The 22,427-nt window shown below is 37.9% G+C and overlaps 5 protein-coding genes across 8 annotated transcripts in view; 1 reads left to right on the plus strand and 4 right to left on the minus strand.

Moving 5' to 3' along the window:
• LOC107663769 (uncharacterized) overlaps window positions 1-472 on the minus strand; it is a 27,818-nt gene extending 27,346 nt beyond the window's left edge. The window contains exon 1 of the mRNA XM_016454080.1: window positions 462-472. The gene's annotated coding sequence lies outside the window, so the exon portion shown is untranslated. The remainder of the gene's footprint in view (window positions 1-461) is intronic.
• The window catches only part of LOC107663755 (UPF0686 protein C11orf1 homolog), a 4,040-nt gene extending 3,243 nt beyond the window's left edge, over window positions 1-797 (minus strand). Inside the window, 2 exon segments of the mRNA XM_016454065.1 lie at window positions 548-613; window positions 615-797. Coding sequence (XP_016309551.1) covers window positions 548-613; window positions 615-797 — 249 coding nt within the window.
• Window positions 798-4,606: 3,809 nt separating this feature from the next.
• Window positions 4,607-7,936, minus strand: LOC107663756 (melanoma-derived growth regulatory protein-like). The gene is made up of 3 exons (XM_016454066.1): window positions 7,919-7,936; window positions 5,450-5,566; window positions 4,607-4,726 (listed from the first exon to the last, which is right to left on the minus strand). The coding sequence occupies exons 1-3, from the start codon at window positions 7,934-7,936 to the stop codon at window positions 4,607-4,609; spliced, it is 255 nt and encodes an 84-aa protein (XP_016309552.1).
• LOC107663774 (bicaudal D-related protein 2-like) lies at window positions 7,915-17,422 on the plus strand. 4 transcript variants are annotated; one of them, XM_016454089.1, is made up of 11 exons: window positions 7,918-7,963; window positions 8,300-8,383; window positions 8,736-9,286; window positions 10,899-11,114; window positions 12,462-12,578; window positions 12,740-12,886; window positions 14,152-14,298; window positions 14,513-14,587; window positions 14,681-14,763; window positions 14,956-15,070; window positions 15,519-17,421. In XM_016454089.1, the coding sequence occupies exons 3-11, from the start codon at window positions 9,023-9,025 to the stop codon at window positions 15,690-15,692; spliced, it is 1,338 nt and encodes a 445-aa protein (XP_016309575.1). In that variant the 5' UTR covers window positions 7,918-7,963; window positions 8,300-8,383; window positions 8,736-9,022; the 3' UTR covers window positions 15,693-17,421. The 4 variants fall into 4 exon arrangements, with proteins under 4 accessions (XP_016309574.1, XP_016309575.1, XP_016309572.1 ...); XM_016454088.1 differs by lacking the exon at window positions 8,300-8,383 and having other exon boundaries at window positions 7,915-7,963; window positions 8,749-9,286; XM_016454086.1 differs by lacking the exon at window positions 8,300-8,383 and having other exon boundaries at window positions 7,919-7,963.
• Window positions 17,423-17,536: 114 nt separating this feature from the next.
• Window positions 17,537-21,564, minus strand: crfb12 (cytokine receptor family member B12). Its single transcript, XM_016454085.1, has 9 exons — window positions 21,280-21,564; window positions 20,922-20,943; window positions 20,564-20,682; window positions 20,202-20,331; window positions 19,928-20,109; window positions 19,668-19,816; window positions 19,397-19,544; window positions 18,713-18,849; window positions 17,537-18,167 (listed from the first exon to the last, which is right to left on the minus strand). Exons 3-9 carry the CDS (start codon window positions 20,622-20,624, stop codon window positions 17,613-17,615), a joined length of 1,362 nt encoding a protein of 453 aa, XP_016309571.1. The 5' UTR covers window positions 20,625-20,682; window positions 20,922-20,943; window positions 21,280-21,564; the 3' UTR covers window positions 17,537-17,612.
• Between the last annotated feature and the right edge of the window lie 863 nt (window positions 21,565-22,427).

Genomic DNA, 22,427 nt, shown 5'->3' on the forward strand with positions numbered 1-22,427 from the left:
ATACGGTTTTCTGAGAGCACACATCCGAAGCACACGGACAGAAAGCGGCTGTCACAGCATGTGAGTACTAAACGGAGCTCTCATTCACACACACGTTTACGTTAAAAACTCGGGTAACACACGAGTTACAAAAAACAGTCGGTTATGTCTGTGAAGGTAAACAGCAGGGAAATCGCTTGTTTATTTTAGATCTGTGTGGCAGCAGAAATATACAGTAAATAAATCAATAAATCCACTGAACACAGTCAAATGCTTTGTTTCTGAATGAATCAGTCGTTTGAAGGATTCGGTTGAATCTCAATGACTCACTCATTAACAGTCACTTGCTGCCACCTACTGGCAGTTTTAATCTCACGTTTCGACTGTTTTTTTATGTTTTAGAATCATTTCAAATAACAGTATTCAACGTTATATGTTAAAAACAAAACATTATTTATTCATCTGTAACTGCAGGTTTGTACTTTTACTTGAGTATGGCTTTCAGGTACTTTATACACCACTATGGCTCTGATGGTCTCAGAGCAACATTTTACTGAACAATACCAACCTGATGCGGAAGGGGGCGTCGTAACGCCACAGTGCGGCGAGTGTCTAACCTCTCTTCCGACCAGTTAGTTACCAGTGAGGGTGGAATTTGAATATGAGTCTTCATTCGTTGAACATCGCCAACCATACTGACAAAATTTCTCCTCGTCGGTGAAATCATACCAGACCTCAGCTTGCCTAGACGCCCGAAGCATGTGATGAAAAGCAGGGCATTTTCTCACCAAAGAAAACTCCTTGCTTTTATTGGACATCGTGTCACTACATTATGTCATAAAATAATAGACTTGTTTTAAGCAAACTGCAACCACAACAATATAGTTCAATATTTTGTTAAAATTAACCAAAACTATTTTCCCCCGCCCAAATTCATTAGCTTTCCACATGCTATTAAGGTTGCCGTCCGTTGTGCGGTCGCATGTGTGTATTTTTCGCCAACTGTTTGTATCATTTAAAATCTTATAATTTTTGTTATACTTCTTATAATAAATAATACATTTTCTAATATATGCTTTAAAAATAATTATACAACCAGTCTCATCAGTAACTTCACCCTAGCCCACAAAAGTTTAAAGGGGTCATATGATGCGATTTCAAGTTTTCCTTTCTCTTTGGAGTGTTACAAGCTGATTGTGCATAGATAAGATCCCTGAAGTTGCAAAGACTAAAGTCTCAAAACCAAAGAGATATTCTTTATCAAAGTTAAGACTCTGCCACGCCCCCCTAAAACGGCTCGTTCTAACACGCCCCCACATATCTAGGTCACTATGTGGGAATATTTGAAAAGCATCATATGACCCCTTTAAATATTTGTGATAGTCGACCATAAACTTATGAGAACAGCGCTTTACATTTTATTTACCTAGTTTGATGTCAAATCGCTTTAATTATTTGTGAACACACTCACCTTGCTACAGGAACGCCAAGTAATACGCGATCCTCGAGCTGCCATTGGTCCCCATGGAAATTCGCATGACGCAACTGTTGTGTTCTCACACAAGTGATGTTTGATAATGCATTGAGTTAGTGTTCAGTGATGCATCGAGTTTGATTGTCTGGTCGGGACAATTCTGTCATGCCTGACCAATGTATGTGTTCATTTACTGGGGTCTGAAACAGAGAGGTTAAGTAAAAAGATACGATAAGTTGATGTTACTCGCTATGTCGGTGTGATCCTTATCAAATGCAACATTTGGCGACGAGGATGGCTGATATCGCACTACCACCTCCTGCTCCTTTCCCTGGACTCGCTGGTTACAGTCCTTTGAGACTTTCATCTTGGCAGTGGGGCTGACTGACGTGAGTGCAGCCCGCAAAAAAGCGTTGTTACGGCATTGCTTGGGAGCCGAGGGTCAGCGCGTGCTGGGAGCGCTTGAGTCGGGCGCCACAAGCGATTATGACACAGCCGTGGAACTACCGACCGCACACTTTGCAGCCCCACAGAGCGCTCTCTTGTGACGTTTTCTGTTCCGCGAAAGACACCAGCTTCCCGGTGTGTCTGTGCAACAGTACGTAGCCAACTTGCGGGGATTGGCCAGCACATGCAAGTTCGGTGCGTTGCAGGACGAAATGATTCCCGACCAGTTAATTGAACATACCAATGATGCAAAAGTGCGTGAAACTCTGCTGTTAGAACCGGATGATTTATCACTGTCTTGGGCAATCACGATTGCATTACGAACAGAGAGTGCAGCTGCATGTGCGTCGGCTCTGACCAAACAGCAAACAATCGCGGACTGCTCGGCCCCCTCCCCCATGCCACTATCAACGTTACAACCCAGCCAGAATGACACATTGGCGGCAGCAGACTCCTCTGCAGTTATGCTACTGAGGCGCCAGCAGCAGTCTCGGCCACGCCCAGAAGCACAAGCATCAAGGCCCTGTGATAACTGTGGATCTTCATCTCATCTGTCTAGAGCACAGAACTGCCCAGCCCGTGGCCAAACATGCAACATATTGTAACTGGTAAACGCAATCATTTTGCTTCAGTCTGCCGCTCCGCTCCAGCTGTGTCAGCCCAAACACCCACTATCATTCACAATGTCTACTCTGGACCAGTCTCATTTAAAGCATGTTCAGTGCGCCTAAATGATGTGTGTATCCCACTGCTTTTGGACACTGGTGCCAGTGTGTCTCTCCTGAATATGCACACATACAGCACTTTTTTCGGAGCACTGCCACTTTCGGCACCCTCTGCTTCACTCTGTGGCTATGGGGACTCAAAGATTGACTTAGTGGGTTCCCTGCAAGTGACTGTTGGGTATGGCAACAAGATGGTGCCCAGCTTTACCTTCCATGTTGCCCGTCGCGGGGCCAACCTGATGGGTCTGGATTTGTTCTCAGCTCTGGGATTTTCTCTAGTTGACACGAAGGGAGCTGTGATCCTGACAGTCTCCACGCCGTGGCAGGAAAAGTGGCCATCCCTGTTTGAAGGCTTGGGCTGCCTCACTGCTTTTGCCCATCAACCTCTCCTGAACCCTGCCATTAAACCAGTCATCCAACCACTCCGACGCATTCCCTTGGCTCTCCGTGATGGTGTCTCGGCTGAGCTTAAGCAGCTGCTGGACGTTGGCATTATTGAACCAGTGGATGCGTCGCCCTGGGTCTCAAACCTGGTGGTAGCTCAGAAGAAATCAGGGGCCCTACGGGTGTGTGTCGACCTGCGAGCGGTAAATAAGGCAGTGATCCCGGACAGGTTCCCTCTGCCTACCTCAGAAGAGCTCATTGCTCAGTTCCATGGCTCAACCGTGTTCTCTAAACTGGATCTCAGACAGGGCTACCTACAAGTGCCTCTCCACCCTGACAGCAGAAACCTCACAGCCTTTGTGACACATGCAGGTGTGTTTCGCTACACACGTATGCCGTTCGGACTCAGCTCCGCCCCCAGCTGTTTCCAAAAAATCATGGTGTCGGTGTTGGCTGGTATACCGGGGGTGGCCATTTACCTGGATGATGTGGTTATCCATGGGCCCACCCCCGAGAGTCATGATGAACGCCTCAGCAGAGTCTTTGCAGCCCTAGCTAAACACAAACTAACCCTCAATGCTGAAAAATGTGTTTTCTCTGCACCGATTATTGAATATGTGGGATTCCGGCTGTCGGCAGATGGCGTCACACCACTTCAATCAAATGTAGATGCCATACTGGCAATTCTCGAACCCAGCTCAGCTGCGCAGTTCGCCTCCTTTTTGGGCATGACGGACTACTACCTGAAGTTCCTCCCACATTATTCTGCTACCACTGCCCCACTACGGCGACTGCTGCGTAAGGATGAGCCATGGGTGTGGTCACAGGCATGCTCTGATGCTGTGCGTGCGCTCAAGGTGCAGCTCACAACAGCCCCAGTGTTGGCTCACTTTGATATCTCCAGCCCCACCTGGGTGGCCTGCGATGCGTCAGCTACAGCCATAGGAGCAGTGCTGTCACAGACCCAGCAGGGTGTTGAGAAGCCCATCGCCTTTGCGTCACGGGCCCTCAATCAGACAGAGCAGCGGTACTCAGTGGGGGAACGTGAAGCATTAGCCTGCATCTGGGCCTGCGAGAGGTGGCACTTGTATCTCTATGGCCGCGCTTTCACCCTAAGGACAGATCACCAGGTCCTGACTGCACTACTTTCCACATCTGGGACAGGCCACAGGCCACTGAGGCTACACCGCTGGTCCGACCGTCTTCGCCAGTATAACTTTGACCTGAAGTTCACCCCAGGCAGAGACAATGTTGTGGCCGACCACACCCCACCACACACACGCACACCGACACAGACCAGGTGGAACGGGACATTGTCCAGATGTTACACACACCCCTCCAGGCCGTCGTATCGTTACAAGAACTGAAGGAGGCATCGAAAAGGGCCTTATAGGTAAGTAATAATATTTTGTAACTGATACAGAACTTAATAGGTAGCCAGTGCAGAGACTGTAAAATTGGGGTAATATGATCATATTTTCTTGACCTGGTAAGGACTCTAGCCGCTGCATTTTGGACTACCTGTAGCTTGTTTATTGAAGATTAATAAACTTCAATAAACGTTTATTAATTTAACGTTTAATAAATAAACGTTTATTTATTCAAATACCTCAGCAGGCTCAACCTCAGCAGGCATTAACGCATGTGTCTCTTCAACAACACTGCTGGGGAGATATCCCAGACGAGCTTCCTGGTCTCCATAATATGACCCTTGAATCTTCACAAACGGTTATCTTCAGTTATACTGTGTGACTTCATTTTCAGAGGGGAAAGCATTTGTTTTTGCACACTTTGACAATACAAGAAAACCATGGAAGTTGGTTTTATGCACTATTATGCATGCAGTTTCTTGGACCTCATATTAACAGAGATATTAGTTACATTTATATTTGTTAAATTTTCAGAACTATAAATGAAAAGGATATACTGTATATATATATATATATATATATATATATTCACACATGGTGGTGATCAACTATAGCATCTTAAAATTTACAGTTTCCCTTAAAACGACATAAAACTTTTAAAAAATCATGTCCATGTAGTTTGTTAACTACTAAGGCAAGTTGATTGCTTATTCTTATTCTTGTTTTTTTTTCTTTACCAAACTGTTCTATAATATAAAAATAGACAATTCAACAAATTCATATTATTATTTTTAAACAGTATTTATTAATCTAACTGTTCAAATTTTGATTTTAACAATGTATCATTAAATGTTGAAATTAACATCTAATAAAGTTTTTTCATTGTTAAATTCAGGTTAACTAATATTCATTAGTTAAATTTAATTATGTTAACAAACGGAACCTTACTGTAAAATGTTAACAAAGTTATGTAAGCTGAAATGCAACATTTAAAAGAAAGCACTAAAGGGAAAAAAAAACTATCCTGAAATTTCCCCACAATAAATATATGAAAGTTGCTGGTTGCATTACTCACGGCTGCACTCTGAATCGGCGCATAGCTTCTTGTCCGAGAGTTTTGACATCTGCCTGCCAGCCTCAGAGTAGTCAGTGGCAGGAGGCCACACAGCACCAGGAGAAGGGTCCAGCTAGCACAGTGTTTCTCCATCTCTGTGTGTCTGATTCTTAGTTTGTTTGAACAGGACTAAAGCTCAAGTGGGAGGGGCCAGTTGAGGCCAAGCTCCTCCCATTTTCAGAAAGTACACATATAATCCATATAATAACAGAAGAAATTGCACTAACACTCCACTCGAATTAAGTGTATTTACTTATATAGAACACACGTGATTTGACTTATTTTTCCCTTTACCATTTAAGGACAAAATCTGACATTCATTGCAAGCATAACTATCTAGTATTTGATTTGTCTTTTTGTATGTTATTCAAAATTCCTTTTTATTGATGCAGGGTCTTCTTGTGTTACAGCCATAAGTCAAGATTCGGAGCAGGGCCCATATCTGTAACTAGCTTCATTTAGGGTCTGTAAGAGAAAAATAGTCAAGTTTCACAGGCTCTCGTTTGTGTGGATATTACTAATCATATCTGAATCCACACTCAGTTCATTATTACCATGGTGAGGGACACAGACAGGCCACAGGCCCCATAACACCTAGTTAGAGAGACTGAGGCCTTCGCCAGGGGCCGAACAACCCGTATTTTCACAGTAGCAAAAATCAACACTCACTTTGGTTCAGAGGATTCCTTATGGTCTCTCTGAGCCATTTCCATATTTGGAACACCTTGGAATATAACAAAAAGTCCAACAAAGCTAATTGTAAATCCAGTACCTTACTAAGTGAAAATCATGATCTCCAGTTATCTATCTGGAAGCTTGTTGCCTGCGGTTGCCTGCAACTAGAAGCTGCTCTCTCCACAGTGATGTAAAGTGGGTTACTTTATCCACAAAGTGGCAGCACTGAGCAGGTTACCTAACAGCCCCTGAATGCGTTCTTTTATGGTGAGAATGTTATGCTAGTCAGTATAACATCTGACACTGTGGAAATTAAGAATACTTAACTTGCCTATAGAACGTTTTAGATAGAAGAGGGTTTCGTGACATTATTATAAAATTATCTTTGAACAGTCTGAAGCATGTTGCAGTTCTAAAAATGTTTAGTTTAGAGATTATTTGAAAGTTACGAAAGTTTTATTACAGAATTCTAAGCACAATCCTTTGTCTTGTTAATTCTTTAATATGTGGGAAGAATTTGTTAATTATAGTTTTAATGCTTTCTATAAAGAAATAGGATAGAGTGATGGTATAAAAGAAAATAGAGAGAGAGGTGAAATGATAAAACTTTTAAAAATGTGTTTATTTTTTATTTATTAAGATTGAAAACTAAAATAAGACAGTAAAGTTCACAGAAAAGTCTCTCATGAAACTGAATAGAGATTCAAGACTGTACTACAGTCCAGAGTTGCCTCTTTTAGCTAGTACTTCTTTTTGTGTAATTCATTGTTTAAAATTCAGAATTGCACATACATACAGTGTTTTTAGGAGGGGGTGATCCTTTTTTCAACTCAGTGATTCTGTTTTTTTTTCTTCTTTTTTTCTGACATGTTGGTGTTATATCTTTCACTTGGATGTTGTAAGTTGCACTGAGTAAATACAGCTGGATAACACAAAAAAAAATGTGTCCGTGTTCATTTCAGGCTGCAACGCAACAAGATGTGATTAAAGGGAGGTGATTCTTTTCTATACCCACTGTATTTTAAAGGTGATTTTTGTACATCTAAATGTATGTATTTTAATATCCACCAAAAATAATTGTAAAAATAAGCATTTGTGACAAAATTTATATTGAAAGTAAACGTCATAAAAGAATATGATAATTTATATTCCAAAGTTGGCAAATTAGGCAAATTTGCTTGTTTCTTCATTTTATAAAAAAGTACAAACCAGAAGCAGAAATAAAATATCTTTCTGTTTACAGAAATTGAACAGATATTAATAATCAACTTATTGATTTCAGAAATAAAAAGTAAATGGGGAAAACTAAAAGACAGAAGTAAAAACTTGTGAACCAAATAAGGCATACAAACATAAATGAACAAATTAATAAATCAGTGTTTTTTAAAATATTACAAACAAACATAATGATGGCTAAATGAAATAAAAACAGTAAAATGTTTACAAAAATTCATTTTAAAGCTTTCTTATTTTTCGAAGTTAATATTGTTTTTTTGATATTGTTGAACTGCTGCCTTCAAAATTCGAAACAATGGTTTAATTCCCCCATGTTTACATTTATGAATAAATAGTAGTGTATTTTGTGGTTTTTTTTATAAATCGAAGCTTCACACTGTATCAGTCATTGCATCTCACCTGTATCTACCCTGTTTGTGTGTGCCCGCCTCCTCCCATTGAACTGATGACGCAATGAGAAGGTGTGGCCTAATTATCTTTACAGCAGCGCTTCCGAGGCGGTCATCAGTAGTACCTCCCTGCCACCTTTCATGCTAAGTGTGGAGCAGGAACTTCCCAGGTAGGAAAAACAAAGCGTTTCTTATTCTACACAGTCAATAGGGACATTTTGACTACTAACAGACGCTTTCTTACCGACTTGACAAGAAAATTATTTTGAATATAAAACACTCAAGTTCTTAAGTCTTTTAATTAAGCCTTTATTTGCTGTGAGTGTGAAGTTGATACGAACAGCTTGGGCTGTTTTATTTACACTGCATTAGACTAATGTTGTTGATTCAACAGTTTCAATTCCATAAGATACCACATCATGTTAATAATAAACGCTTTAGCCAGAGGTTCTGGTTTACATCCATTTATGTCATCCTAAGACTGTTTCCTCCATTATGATCCACAGACTGGGAAGCAGCCTGTTTTATTCCAAGAAAACACTTTTCAGCAACATTAAACATAATGGTGGGGAAATATCGGCATTAAGAAGGTCAGAGCCACCTATATGTCTTAGTTACCAGAGCTCTTAAAACCTGTTTAGCCAATTGTAAGGGGTGTAGTCACTGGGCCACTGAGTAGTCTTGAATGACTACTGGAATGTGGGAGAAACACTGAAATTTTGTTATGTTGGTCGTTTCCACAAAAGAAGCTCCTAGACAACAATAGAAATGCCCCAAGGAAGACATGAATAATGTGTTGTTCGGATACACATAGAGTATAGGGAAGAAACCCAAGCTCTTTACAGTCCTGGAGGATTAGATGTTGTGAATGAATACACCTGCCAGCTTTGTGTCATACATTTCAGGGTGAGTTCACCTGTTCCAACATGTTTTTGTCCATAGGAAGATTTATAAGGAAGAACAATAAATCAACTGATGATTCCACCCTCGAAGGAAGCTTCCGCCTCAGTACACCCTACATGTGACACACACAAGTGTTGATCATCTTTTGAAGGATATACAAAACCAAAAGGTGTCAGGTTCTGTGTTTTCTTGTTAACTCTGAAGAAAATCCAGGCTAGACTAGAGCATTGGACATTTCGACTGGGAAGGATGCAGATGAACAACTTTTGACTATCAGGACGGTTACTTGGGAGTCCTGTTCAGCCGTGAACTTTAGGGACGGACCAATGTTTCCATCCAAGAAGGAGAACCTACCCTCTCCCATCCTGGAGGATTCTTTCTTCCCCTTTTCTTCATCACACTCTTCCTCCGGTCACCGGATCATGGCTCCTACAATGGGAGTAGATGATCTTCTCACCTCACCTCAGAATGACAGCAGTCCTACACTGCTGGAAAAGGACCTGATCTTGGCTGCTGAGGTGGGCCAAGCTTTGCTGGAGAAAAACGAGGAGCTGGCAGCTCAGATAGAGCAGATGGAAAGGGAGATGGAGGTATGAATGAGAATGAGTGGTCAGAAGTGATGGAGTCTCTATAAAGGCCTGTTCACACGATAACTATAAAGTTGTACTAATCATTCAAATTCTATGAGAATAGCGATAGACCACACCACAACTATAACAACACAGAAGAACGATATCATTAGAATTATTTTTAGAACAATTTTTTTCAGCTGATAACAAAAAAATTAACAGCCAGTTGGAATCCACCTGACTTTAACAAGCTCAAACGTTTAAAACAGCAGACAAACTGCAGTGCATGCTTATAATAAACAGAACATTATCGTCTGCTGGTGTGTACGCTAGTTATCTGTTTTAGTTATCTTTATCATTCTTGGTGTGAACGGACCTTAACTCAGTAAAGTAACATGTTTATGTTTACAAACAATCTAAACTCTTTTGTTTAGCTATATTTTTCAGATTTATTTAAAATATTCTTTATTGTCCAGCAGAGAAATTTGCGTCTATGGTGCTGTTACACATACACAGTACGTTGTTAATTCTTTAAATCATTATAATAAGAATAAGAAGAGTAAATAATAACGGCATATAAAACATCTATCACAATAATAAATAAAAAAAACAATAAAATGCACGCAGAATGCTAGTCTAAAATTAACACCATGTACCAAATGGCTGTATCTCCCAAAAATGTGCCAATTTTATTTTAATACCTTGTTATTTACTATTGTAATGGAAGAAAGATTTAAAAGGTTTTTATAGATTAGATTTATACCACCATTCATTTATTTAATACTTAGTTAAGGTATTCAGTAAGGACACATTAAATTGATCGAAAAATACAGTAAAGACTTTTTATAAAATGTTTTTATTTCAAAGAAATGCTGTTCTTTTGAACTTCCTATTCATCAAATAATCTTGAAAAATATATCATGATTTGCACAAAAATATTTAGCAGTACTGATCAGCAGCAACATTGATAATAAGTAAGCACCAAATCAGCATATTAGAATGATTTCTAAAGCATCATGTGACACTGAAGACTGGAGTTATGACTGCTGAAAATTCAGCTTTGCTCACACTGGAATAAATTACATTTAAAATATATTAAAATGAAAAATGTAAATTGTAATTATATTTTACAATATTTCTGTTTTTATTGTATTCAGCCTTGGTGAGCATAAGAGACTTCTTTAAAAAACCAAACAAACAAAAAAAACGGTACGTTTCTTAACAAAATTCTTAACAAGCTTAAAACTATAGTATTAAAACTATAAACCATCTACTAGAGGACTTGCCAAGAAGTACAAGAAATAAAGATAAATAGGAAAATGCTCAAACATGATTGATTTTGAGTGTTTATATCTCCTGCATAGTGAAATGATGTTGCATATGATGCAGCAACAGTGATATTTTATGGTGGCTCTTCATTTAGAGTTGTATCAATGGTCTCAAAAAACTTGAATGATAGAACCTGTAATAAATGTTACTTTATACCCATTACACCACCTTCTAGAACCTCAAAATAAACATTTCACCATAAAAGACCCATTTAGGTAGATATCATTCTAAATCAAACCTGTTAACAGCATTAGAACTCTTTTAAAGTGTGTGAATTACAGACAAAGTTTGTTCTGTACAACAGGCCATGCAGCAGGAGAAACACGTGCTGCAGCGATGTCTGGAGGTGCGGGACCTCGAGGCAAGTCAGCGGGAAGCAGAACTGCAGGCTGACATCACAGCGTTGCGTGCGCAGTTGGAACAAAAACACATTCAGAGTCGTGACCGGCGTCATGAAGAAAGTGAGCAGCTGACTCAGCTATCCAACCACAACCAAAAACTTGTGGAACAGCTGGCAGAGGTGACCAGACAATCAGAATATTTAAGTCCCCAGTTTTCTATTTTTAACAACTTCTTGCAAATCTTGTGAAGAGGCATCCAGGTTTATGTGGGTAAACATGTCTAGTGACGTAGTAACACGGATACAGTTAGATACAGGGCTGGAATGAAGATCAGCAGGTTTAGGTATCTGTCTGATGTCAGAAGCAGTCCTAGAAATAATGTTTGGCTACATCTAAACCTTTCTCTCTCCTTTTTTTCTTCCAGGCAGTGGCTTTAGAGCATACTTTGCGTACTGAGCGAAGACTGGAGTTATGACTGCTGAAAATTCAGCTTTGCTCACACTGGAATAAATTACATTTAAAATATATTAAAATGAAAAATGTAAATTGTAATTATATTTTACAATATTTCTGTTTTTATTGTATTCAGCCTTGGTGAGCATAAGAGACTTCTTTAAAAAACCAAACAAACAAAAAAAACGGTACATTTCTTAACAAAATTCTTAACAAGCTTAAAACTATAGTATTAAAACTATAAACCATCTACTAGAGGACTTGCCAAGAAGTACAAGAAATAAAGATAAATAGGAAAATGCTCAAACATGATTGATTTTGAGTGTTTATATCTCCTGCATAGTGAAATGATGTTGCATATGATGCAGCAACAGTGATATTTTATGGTGGCTCTTCATTTAGAGTTGTATCAATGGTCTCAAAAAACTTGAATGATAGAACCTGTAATAAATGTTACTTTATACCCATTACACCACCTTCTAGAACCTCAAAATAAACATTTCACCATAAAAGACCCATTTAGGTAGATATCATTCTAAATCAAACCTGTTAACAGCATTAGAACTCTTTTAAAGTGTGTGAATTACAGACAAAGTTTGTTCTGTACAACAGGCCATGCAGCAGGAGAAACACGTGCTGCAGCGATGTCTGGAGGTGCGGGACCTCGAGGCAAGTCAGCGGGAAGCAGAACTGCAGGCTGACATCACAGCGTTGCGTGCGCAGTTGGAACAAAAACACATTCAGAGTCGTGACCGGCGTCATGAAGAAAGTGAGCAGCTGACTCAGCTATCCAACCACAACCAAAAACTTGTGGAACAGCTGGCAGAGGTGACCAGACAATCAGAATATTTAAGTCCCCAGTTTTCTATTTTTAACAACTTCTTGCAAATCTTGTGAAGAGGCATCCAGGTTTATGTGGGTAAACATGTCTAGTGACGTAGTAACACGGATACAGTTAGATACAGGGCTGGAATGAAGATCAGCAGGTTTAGGTATCTGTCTGATGTCAGAAGCAGTCCTAGAAATAATGTTTGGCTACATCTAAACCTTTCTCTCTCCTTTTTTTCTTCCAGGCAGTGGCTTTAGAGCATACTTTGCGTACTGAGCTTCGTTCTTTGAGAGAAGAAATGGAGGATACAAGTTTTAGAAAATCCATAAGCTCTGCTAGACTGGACAGTCTGCAAGCAGAGGTATAGACACAAAATTAGTGATCAAAGTAGAATTAGACCAATATATCGGCCAGGCCAATTAATTTTGACATGATCAACTTTGATTGATAGCAAAATAATAAAAGAAAGTATGTTGATTCAATGTTTTTGTGTTATTTTTCACTACTGATCATATATCATAGAACAGTGTTTTGAAAGAGCGCTGTACTCATATGGATGAACGACTGAAGTCAACTCAAGAAGACAACCACCGGCTGAGATCTGAGAGGGATGGATTGAGAGAGAGGGTGATTGAGCTACAGACCGGTCTGAAAGATAAAGAAACGGAGGTGAGGAATATGTGCCAGATGATAGAATTTGGGAAAGAAAGTTTATAGAACATGGGGAGCAAGTGTGAATCTCTGTATAGGATAGATGTCTCATATAAATACTGCATACAATTAGAATTTACTCCCTACATTTAACATAAGAATTGATTTGTAGCATTTAGTAATGTGAAGCAGCACCAAGGCTCGTCCTAATCTACAAACTCCCACTACCAGTACTGTTGGGAAGTCCATTTCACACAAGAGTCCACCACAAAGAATGAAGCACTAGTAAAATGTCTAATTTAATATTATGAAATAAATATAATTTTCTATTAATCAAATCCTGAAAAAAATGCATCAGTGTTCCACATAAATTAAGCAACATAACTGTTAATAAAAAAAAAAAAAATCACTTAAATAACCCAATAAAATGCATTGTAAAACATCATAAAACAATCATTAAATTGATCAAAAGAGTCAATAAAGACATTTGTTACAAAAAATTCTTTCAAATAAATGCTTTTGAACTTTCTATTCATCAAAAAAAACCTGATAAATATATAACAATTCAAAATATTAAGCAGCACAACTGTTTTTTCCACAATGATAATAATAAGAAATGTTTCTTTAGCACCAAATCAGTCTAGTTTTGATCAAATACATGCAGCCTTGCTGAGCATAAGCCTCTTTCAAAAACATAAAAAAATCTTACCAACCCCAAAACTTTGAACTGTACTGTATGTTTGTTTGAAAAACTTTTTAGTCAGAATACATGGATATTTTTAAATGGCTGTCAATGGAAAAAGATGGTATGGTTATGACATTTACCAGCTGGGGCTAACTGGACTATGCTAACCCACTAAACTTTGACCCTTTGACCTTAACAGTAGATCAGTGGCTTCTAGCAACTTCATCCTTTGCTGTTTGATGCATGCACATATAAAATGGCTTAATTAAAAAAAAATATATAAAATTAAAAATGTTTTATTTTTTATTATTTAATTGTATTTTAAAGCAAAATGGACAATTCTGTTCTGGGAGGCATTGTGGGCAGAGATGCACACTTTGAAAATCCACTGAATAAAGTGTACCATATGGCCACCATGACATACGATTTTCAACATACTGTGATTTGAGGCAAACTAAATCTAATCCTGCATACCACTGGTCCTAAATTGTATGAGAATTGGGATTGGGGCAGCCTAAGTTTCGGGTTCAGATTTCGCTGGTCAGAGTCCACCCACCCCTAGAGAGTTTCAGTCTGGCTGTCTCTGGCTCTTTCACAGCTGGAACAGGAGCACAGCACAGTGTTTCAGCTGCGCACAGTCAACCGTACCCTACAGCAAAGGTTTGAAGCCTTGGGAGAAGAGGCCAATCTGGGGGAGACTACCTGTTTCCCTTTGTCACTTCAGAGTGAGATCCAACAGTCCCAGGTAGCACTTAACCCCTGTTTAGTAAAAAGATAGGTGTGCATGCTTCAACTTAGCTTGTAGCAAATGTTTACAGCACTGCAAGCAATGTATATTGACTATCAAAAGTCTTTGGGTTTTATGTAAGTAAGTGTTTGTTTTTCTCCTCACCCAGCTTTTCTCTTCACCACACTTTCTATTTCTGCTGACTGGTTGTTTTCATTTTGATCTCCAACAGGCCAAAGAAACCATTTTGGCCCATTCAGCCATTTTGCAAGAAAAAGAAGAAGAAATTCAGAGGTTACAGAAAGAGGTTAGATGAATAATACGATGACATCACAATAGCATGCATATAGACTGAGTATCTTCATCTAAGGTGATATGCGATGTTTTGTTCTTTCATCAGCTACAGTCTAGAGAAACTGAATTAGAAGAGCTGAGGGAGGAGGTGAAGCCATTTCATAACAGTCCTGGTAAACCTACTTACAGGTGAGAACTGGATCAAAAGGCTTTTCAACTTATACCTTTTTGTTCTCTGTGTGTCATATTTAATGCCAGAGATAAAGTGATAAGCTAACGATGTGTGATGAATGGGGGATATTTTGCATAATAGTCTAAGGGTAGCTTGAAACGGTCTATTGTTTTGTTCAACCCAAACTTTTTCTTCCTTATCACCCATAGTGCCTTGGAAGAGGAGATCATTTTGGCCCGACAAGAACGTGATGCACTCAACCAGCAGCTTCTGAACACTATTAGACACAAAGTGGCACTGTCTCAGGAAGTTGATTCTTGGCAGGTTGGTAACTTGTAATTGATTTCTAATCCAGTAATGCCCATTGGATTTTGTTAGTATAGTGGTATGCCCTAGAAACCACCTGTTATGTTTTGCACAGGAAGTACTACTTACATTTTTTCCATAAAATATATATCTACCATGCATTGTACAGAGAGCCGTCTTTGACATCCTTCTTGAATTCAGAAACACAGTTCACAGAAACACAGTCCTCATTACTGTTTTTTGCTAGGCTAGTTCAGTTGTTTGGAGTTCCTTAGGGGTTAGTCTTAGGACCCTTTTAGTTCCTGCAGTGACAAACTGTATTGAACATACACTGTATTATTGTAAATGATAGTTAACTTCCACTATGCATTGCACATATTTAGCAATAAATACTTATTATATATAGAAATAGTAAAAATCTAGTTTTGCTCTTTTACTTTCATTGACCAACAAATTTTTGTTCCAGGAGGACATGCGTCTGGTGATCTGTCATCAGGTTCAACTCCAACAACAAGAGAAGGAAAAGGAAAACAAAGAACAGACAGGCTTTCAAAGAGGCACTCGCACCACCAAATCACTGCGTGTAAGTGGGGAAGATGGAAGGAAAGGGTTTTTCTCTTCTCTGTTTGGGGGAGACTGACTAGACGACAAATAAGAAGGGACAAGAAAGGAAGAGAATACAATAACGAGAGATTTCTCACTTTTGTCTACAAATGGCAAATAATCTTTAAAATCATCCAAATGTGTGAATAGAAAGAAATTATATGTACTCCATAGTGGCACTATTGCATATTTATGTTTTCCAATATTTATTTGCAACTTCAAAATCATACATAAAAATAAATGTATAGCATTTACTTTTTTCTCGACTCTTTTATAGGAGGGGTTAATCATTCTTAAACCATAAAAGAAACGACGTCTTTAGCACCATTAAAGGCAGCGTTCAGTAAGGCATTATGCAGCATTACAGTCAGTAACATTTCATGTAAACAAAACCTTCTCACTCTCAGGCTGTCATATTTTTAAATGACAAGACAGACTTGTGCCCCAATATACATATAACCCAGGATAATAAAAAAAAAAAAAACTTTTACTAGATATTGTAGCACCATTTTAAAATAGAAAATGTTTAGAAAGTGCTTTACAGAAAACAAGTGTTTGGACATAAACACATTCACATACATATGGTAGGATATGACATGAAAATAAAACCGGCACAGTAAAACGGTTGTGTCATGAAAGATACATGAAGATTATTTATATCTTTTGTGTGCCAGTAGTGAATATGAATTAGATTTCTAAACATTCCTTTTACAAATACTGTAATAATTCGGAACAAAAACTCTTATAAACAGGAGACAAACAAACTATCAACTATCTTACAAACTGTCTTTGAATCCGTTTAAAAAACAAAAACAAGAATTCTATGAAAACTGTGGGAACTGCACTACATTACACTCTTTTTAAGAACTTGTGAAAAGATGCTATAAAGAGGATGTTTAAAAAAATATTTCCATTAATCAGATTTTTGGAGTGACCACCATTTAGCAGTTGTTTCTATTTATTTTCATCTTCCATCAGATTTTATATATAGAGATTTTCACTGTAGTTGTCTCAGATCCCAGTTTGTGTAAATTATGGTATGGTAATTTTGGTATGTATTTTGCATGACATAGAATACACTAGAATACTCTTAGAATTTCAATTGTCCAATATTTCAGGTCAATCAGGTATTGCACTGCATCTTAATTTGCTTAATGTAGCATCTGGAGTCCGTCATCAAAGTGTCTGAATGGCCATTTATTGCCTAGATGATCAGTCATTTGACGAGTTGCATCACAGTGACAGAATGTGCAGCTCAAACTTATTCCTGAAGTAGGCGCACTTTCCATAGTTCAAAATGTGTTCAACATGGCCCGCTTATAGTACCTCAACTGGGCAATCAGCAACAAGATGGCCATTAACCAGCAATGTTTAGGTCCAACGTTCCTTCTATTCTACCATACAGAATTCAGTTTTAGAGTCAAACAGATTTTCGTGTATAGAGCATGATATCTGGAAGATCCAAGAGTTCCTGATGCAGGAGAAAACTGTAAGTGCTATTAAGATGAACGGATAGTCCTCTCCAGGCATAACAGACCCCCAGATTAGGTTTCTATACCAGCATCTTCTCAAGTGTTATTCCTTGATGTTATGGATGTTCTAATCATCTGCATCACCAAATTTAACACAGAGTTTTGCATGGCTCTGGTGAAAGGTGGATACTTTTTTGCTTGAATTTGGTTACAGACTCCACCTTTCGAAGTAGGTTCAGGATATGTAGATCCTCTTTAAGGGCCTTCATAGTTTAGATCAGGGGTGGGGAACGTTGATCCTGGAGGGCCTGTGTCCCTGCAGAGTGTAGCTCCAACCCTAATCAAACACACCTGAACAAGCTAATCAAGGTCTTCAGGATACAGGTAGGTATTTTTTTTCAGGGTTGGAGCTAAACTCTGCAGGACAATGGCCCTCCAGGATCAACGTTCCCCACCCCTGGTTTACACAGTAGAGATTTGGAAGTTCATAAATACTTTTGTCTTGGTTCATAGCCACTGTCTGAGAAATCAGGTAAGAAGAAGTCATCCTCCTCCTCCTCATCTTCAGCAGGCACTTCTCTTTCACAGCTATTGCCAGAAGAACAGGAAAGAGTTTCTTCTGCATAATATCTAATCGTCTCTGAGTTTACAAACGTGTTCATAATAACTGTTTGTAGTATTCTGGATGATCTCAAATGGTTTAAATTACAAGCACAGGAAGATCCAGATTCACTACCTGGATGCATATTTTCCTCAATCTTTTCAGATATTACATTTTCATTTTCTTCACTATCCTCCATATCATTAGCTATTGTGTACTTATAACATTGATTTGATGTATCGGCCTCCTCAGCTTGCTCTGGTGGGATGACATTAGCGACGGATGTTGGTTGATAGAACAGAGAGCCGTCCTTGGAGTCTTCCTCCCATGAAGAAAAATGGCCCTCTGTGTTCGTTGCTGTTTTTGGCGGTGTCACTGTAATTGGCTGGTATTCCTCAAGGATTGGTTTTAGGACCCATTTATATCCTGGAAAAACAATCTGTAAAGGACAAACAAACACTGTATTATTGTAAAGGGTAGTGAACATCTACCATGCATTGCATTTATTTATTTGGTAACATTTTACAATAAGGTTCCATTAATTAACTTTAGTAAAAGCATTAACTAACATTAATAATGAACAGTTGTATTTTTATTAATACAACTGTTCATTGTTATTTAATTTTAGCTCAGGTTTCATTATAAGTACACAATAAGTACACAAGTGTGAATAAATACATCCATTAAAATGACTCGGAGACCAGTTAAAATAATAGAAAAATTGTCTCAGAAAACAAAGTTAGTTCCTAGAACAGCTCTAGCAACATTTGTTTGCAGATGCCACACAATTTGATATTTTGTATCTAATGCATTGAAATTCAGATTTTTTAAGTTTTACTTGAGGCCTATATACACATAATAAATGTATACTGTATATAAAAATATTAAACATCTTGGAAGGGTAATGTCCAAAAAAATCAAGTAATGTAAAGTCAAATTAGGACATACACAAAGCTTTATGAACAACAGTATTGAAGTACATACCAAATGTTTTGGAATGTGGAGATTCTTGTTTTTATGCCTCATGTGGTAAAAACAACCAAAAGACAAAAAAATCCCAGTTGAAAAAATAATCAGCAGTATGGCCACAATGCACACCAGCATAAAGCTTCTAGTAGAATCTATAAGAACATACACATTAACATACATAAAATACCGTTGTAATAAAGTTGCTTTTATGTTTTTGAAGTTATGCTCTCCAAGGCTGCATTTATTTGGTCAGAAATACAGTAAAACAGTAATATTGTTAAAAATTATTACAGTTTAAAATAACCGTTTTCTGTTTTAAAATGTAATTTATTCCTGTAATGCAAAGTTGAATTTTCAGCATCATTACTCCAGTCTTTAGTATCACATGATCCTTCAGAAATCATAATTGCTGCTCAAGGAACATTTCTTCTTATTATTTTATAATTTTTATAAATGTCAGAAACAGTGCTGCTTTCTAGTTTTGTGGAAATTGTAATATATTTTCTTGAGGATTCTTCGATGAATAGAAAGCTCAAAAGAGCATTTACTGTATTTGAAATAGAAATCTTTTGTAACATTATACATTTTTTACTCTCACTTTTGATCAATTCAATGCATCCTCGCTGAATAAAAGTATTAATCTCTCTCTCCAGATATACACACTCTGAATACTATAAAAAATAAAATTATATCCATTACCTAATAGAAATATACATTTGTTGGTGTTGAAGTTGTTGTTCTTCAAGGCTTGTTGATGACTGGCAGAAACACTAACACAGTAGTTCTTGCCAGATGGCACATCACGGAAAATGTAGGGAGATTCTGAGGTTGATATCAGTGCTACAAACTAAAAAAAAAAAAATTATTACATAAATAAAAAATAAAAAAATCAACAAATTTTAAGTAATGAATGTAGAAATTTCATTGTAAAAATCAGCGATTGTACAAGACAAAAATGCTATGCATTTACCTTTGATTCCCCTGCAGGACTGTTCTCAAAAATGTATAGCAGGTATTCCAGTGGTTTGATCTCTGGTTTCAATTCCAGACAATGACTAAAATTAATTTTAATGGACTTTTGTTCAGTTGAGATTTTTACATCTGGGGAACTCAGGTGTGCTACAGAATAATCCAACAGAAAGTCAAACAAAGGAGCATTATTTAGCTTTCCTGACAAAAACAATTTACGACATTCATTCTGGATGTCTTATATAATATATTTGAACTTACTGTCTCCATATGGCTGGAAAGACTTTAATGTAGTTGTCCAGTTGGAGCGTGCCCTTTTAAGTGTTGTCTTGACCCTCACAAAATAATTCCAGTGAAGCTCAGGTTGCAGATTGAAGGTCAGTTCGCATTTAAGTATGGCTATGTTAGTGCAGTGTGGAGAGCAATTCCACTTTCCTCCAGACCTACCTGAAAAAACATCATCATGAGTACTATAAACAATTAAAAAAAAAAAAAAGTTATTATTTATTTATTTTTTGATAAAGTCTGTATGTACATTTTTCGTGCAGTTATAAACTCCAAGGTATATCTGCTGTCAGGAGGATTTCCTTTCCCAGGAAGCCATTCAGCTGTAGCCTTAAAATCCAATAATCCCACAGTCAGATTCTTTGGAGGAGAAAGAATTGCTAAAAAGAAAAAAGAAAACTTGACATTAATTACAAAACAAACTAATTTAATATATATGAATAAATGCCAAAATACATACAACACAATAATGGTGTGTGCATGCAACAAAATAGTAGTTATATATTTGCATCGTGAGGTTAAGAAGGAAGGTTAGCATTTGTGTTACATATCTGCCCTACATCTAAGCAACTGTCAAAATCACAGTTCAGATGCAGAAAAAATTTACACTACCTAGGGATGGCGTCAGACATATCTGGAGCAATGTGAACATGCAGGCTAGGAAGTGGGTCATAGTGTCATTAAATCATGTCAAACCTTTAAAAAGGCTGGAAGTTTATCCTTAATTGCCCCTAAGGTTTGAAAAAAATAAAAAATAAATGTATAAAGACAGCATTACATAAATAGAAATATGCAAAATAACATAATTAGTCTGGTGCAAACAATATTTGACTTAAAGGGCCAGAGCAAGATTACAGTTAGAATATTAGAATCATTACAATATCAAAAGGAGAAATGTATTAAAATAAAACCAACAAGTGTTCAGTAAAAGCCTCAGTTACTAATTATGGACGATTAAAGTCATGCTCACCACGCTGGAGTCATCTCTGTTTCTGTAAATAAAACAACAGTCCGGAAGATAGCAGATCCATCTTACATACCAGCAGCATACTGAGATTGGGTTTAAACAAATAATCCAAGCCAAACACAACTGCTATCAAAGTGTCACTCTTTCACTACGGAGAATGTCTTGAGGATATGTCAAGCAATGCCTCCACGCAATTTTAAAAAGACGAATAAAAAACAAACATTTATCTGTCTAAACATTATACAGTACACAGAATAAGACAACAACTATCTGCAGCTTTACACTGACAGTATATCAAACAAGTCCAGACCTCTTTACTGATCTAAAGGTATATGTGTGACTTAAGCCCCTCCCCTGTTACCTGAAACATGAAAACAGGTTGTTCCAGTCTCCAGGGTGGAATCTCGCCTGTCGTCCTCATCAATCTCCACCTTTATCTCCTACATTAGCAATATATGCACTTAATATCAGCATGACTGTGGCTTTGGCCAATTGTTGTTGGTTTCTTTCTTTCTTTCTTACATCTATTTAACCATCTACAGCCTTATATCCATTAATATCATATCATGCTATGTTTGTTCATTTGGTCAGGAAATACCTGTACCCACACACCTGATAAGAGTTTGGGTTCCATGCCATTGGCCTGCATAGCTGAGGTCTAAAAGACACTCAACTAAGTAATATTAGTTACTATTAGTTCAGTAATATTACTGATATGACTGCATGGACACCATCGGATGAAAACAAATGGAATTAAACTGGATGATGGCACTATTGTCTTCTGTAGAGCTGCTTTAGAGCTGAATCACATCTTGCAACAACTGAATCAACACTGAACTGGCTTGAGCTGAATAAAAACATTACTGTCTTCTGCAGAACTGCTTATAGCTGAAGTGAACTTCTTTCAAAATTAATTAAAGGGGTCATATGATGTTGCTAAAAAGAACATTATTTTGTGTATTTGGTGTAATGAAATGTTTATGCGGTTTAAGGTTAAAAAAACACATTTTCCACGTACTGTACATTATTGTTTCTACTCTATGCCCCGCCTTTCTGTCGATTTTTACAAAGCTCATCGGTCTGGGAGTGAGCGGAGGCCGGCTTGAGTGAGCGGCGGCGGGTGTGCTTGCGGCAACCACATGTGATGACCCCGGGCTGGACTCCACTTCGTCCACGGTGAAAGCCGATCCGGCGATCCAAGAGCTTGTAACACTCCAAAGAGAAAGGAAAAATTGAAATCGCATCATATGACCCCTTTAACTTTACACTATTGAACTGTTATTGAACTGAACCAACACTGAACTGACTTGAGCTAAATAATTGCACTACTCTCTTTTTAGAGCTGCTTTAAAGCAGAATCTTAATTATCTCCATAAAGGAGTTATCATGACTGATTCTGCTATTTTTACTGTGAGGCTGCTTTGAAGCAATCCATATTATTTAAAGGGGTCATGTGATGCTGCTAAAAAGAACATTATTTTGTGTATTTGGTGTAATGAAATGTGTTTA

Source organism: Sinocyclocheilus anshuiensis, unplaced genomic scaffold (genome assembly GCF_001515605.1).
Source record: "Sinocyclocheilus anshuiensis isolate Anshui unplaced genomic scaffold, SAMN03320099.WGS_v1.1 scaffold123, whole genome shotgun sequence".
Classification (NCBI taxonomy): Eukaryota; Metazoa; Chordata; class Actinopteri; order Cypriniformes; family Cyprinidae; genus Sinocyclocheilus; species Sinocyclocheilus anshuiensis.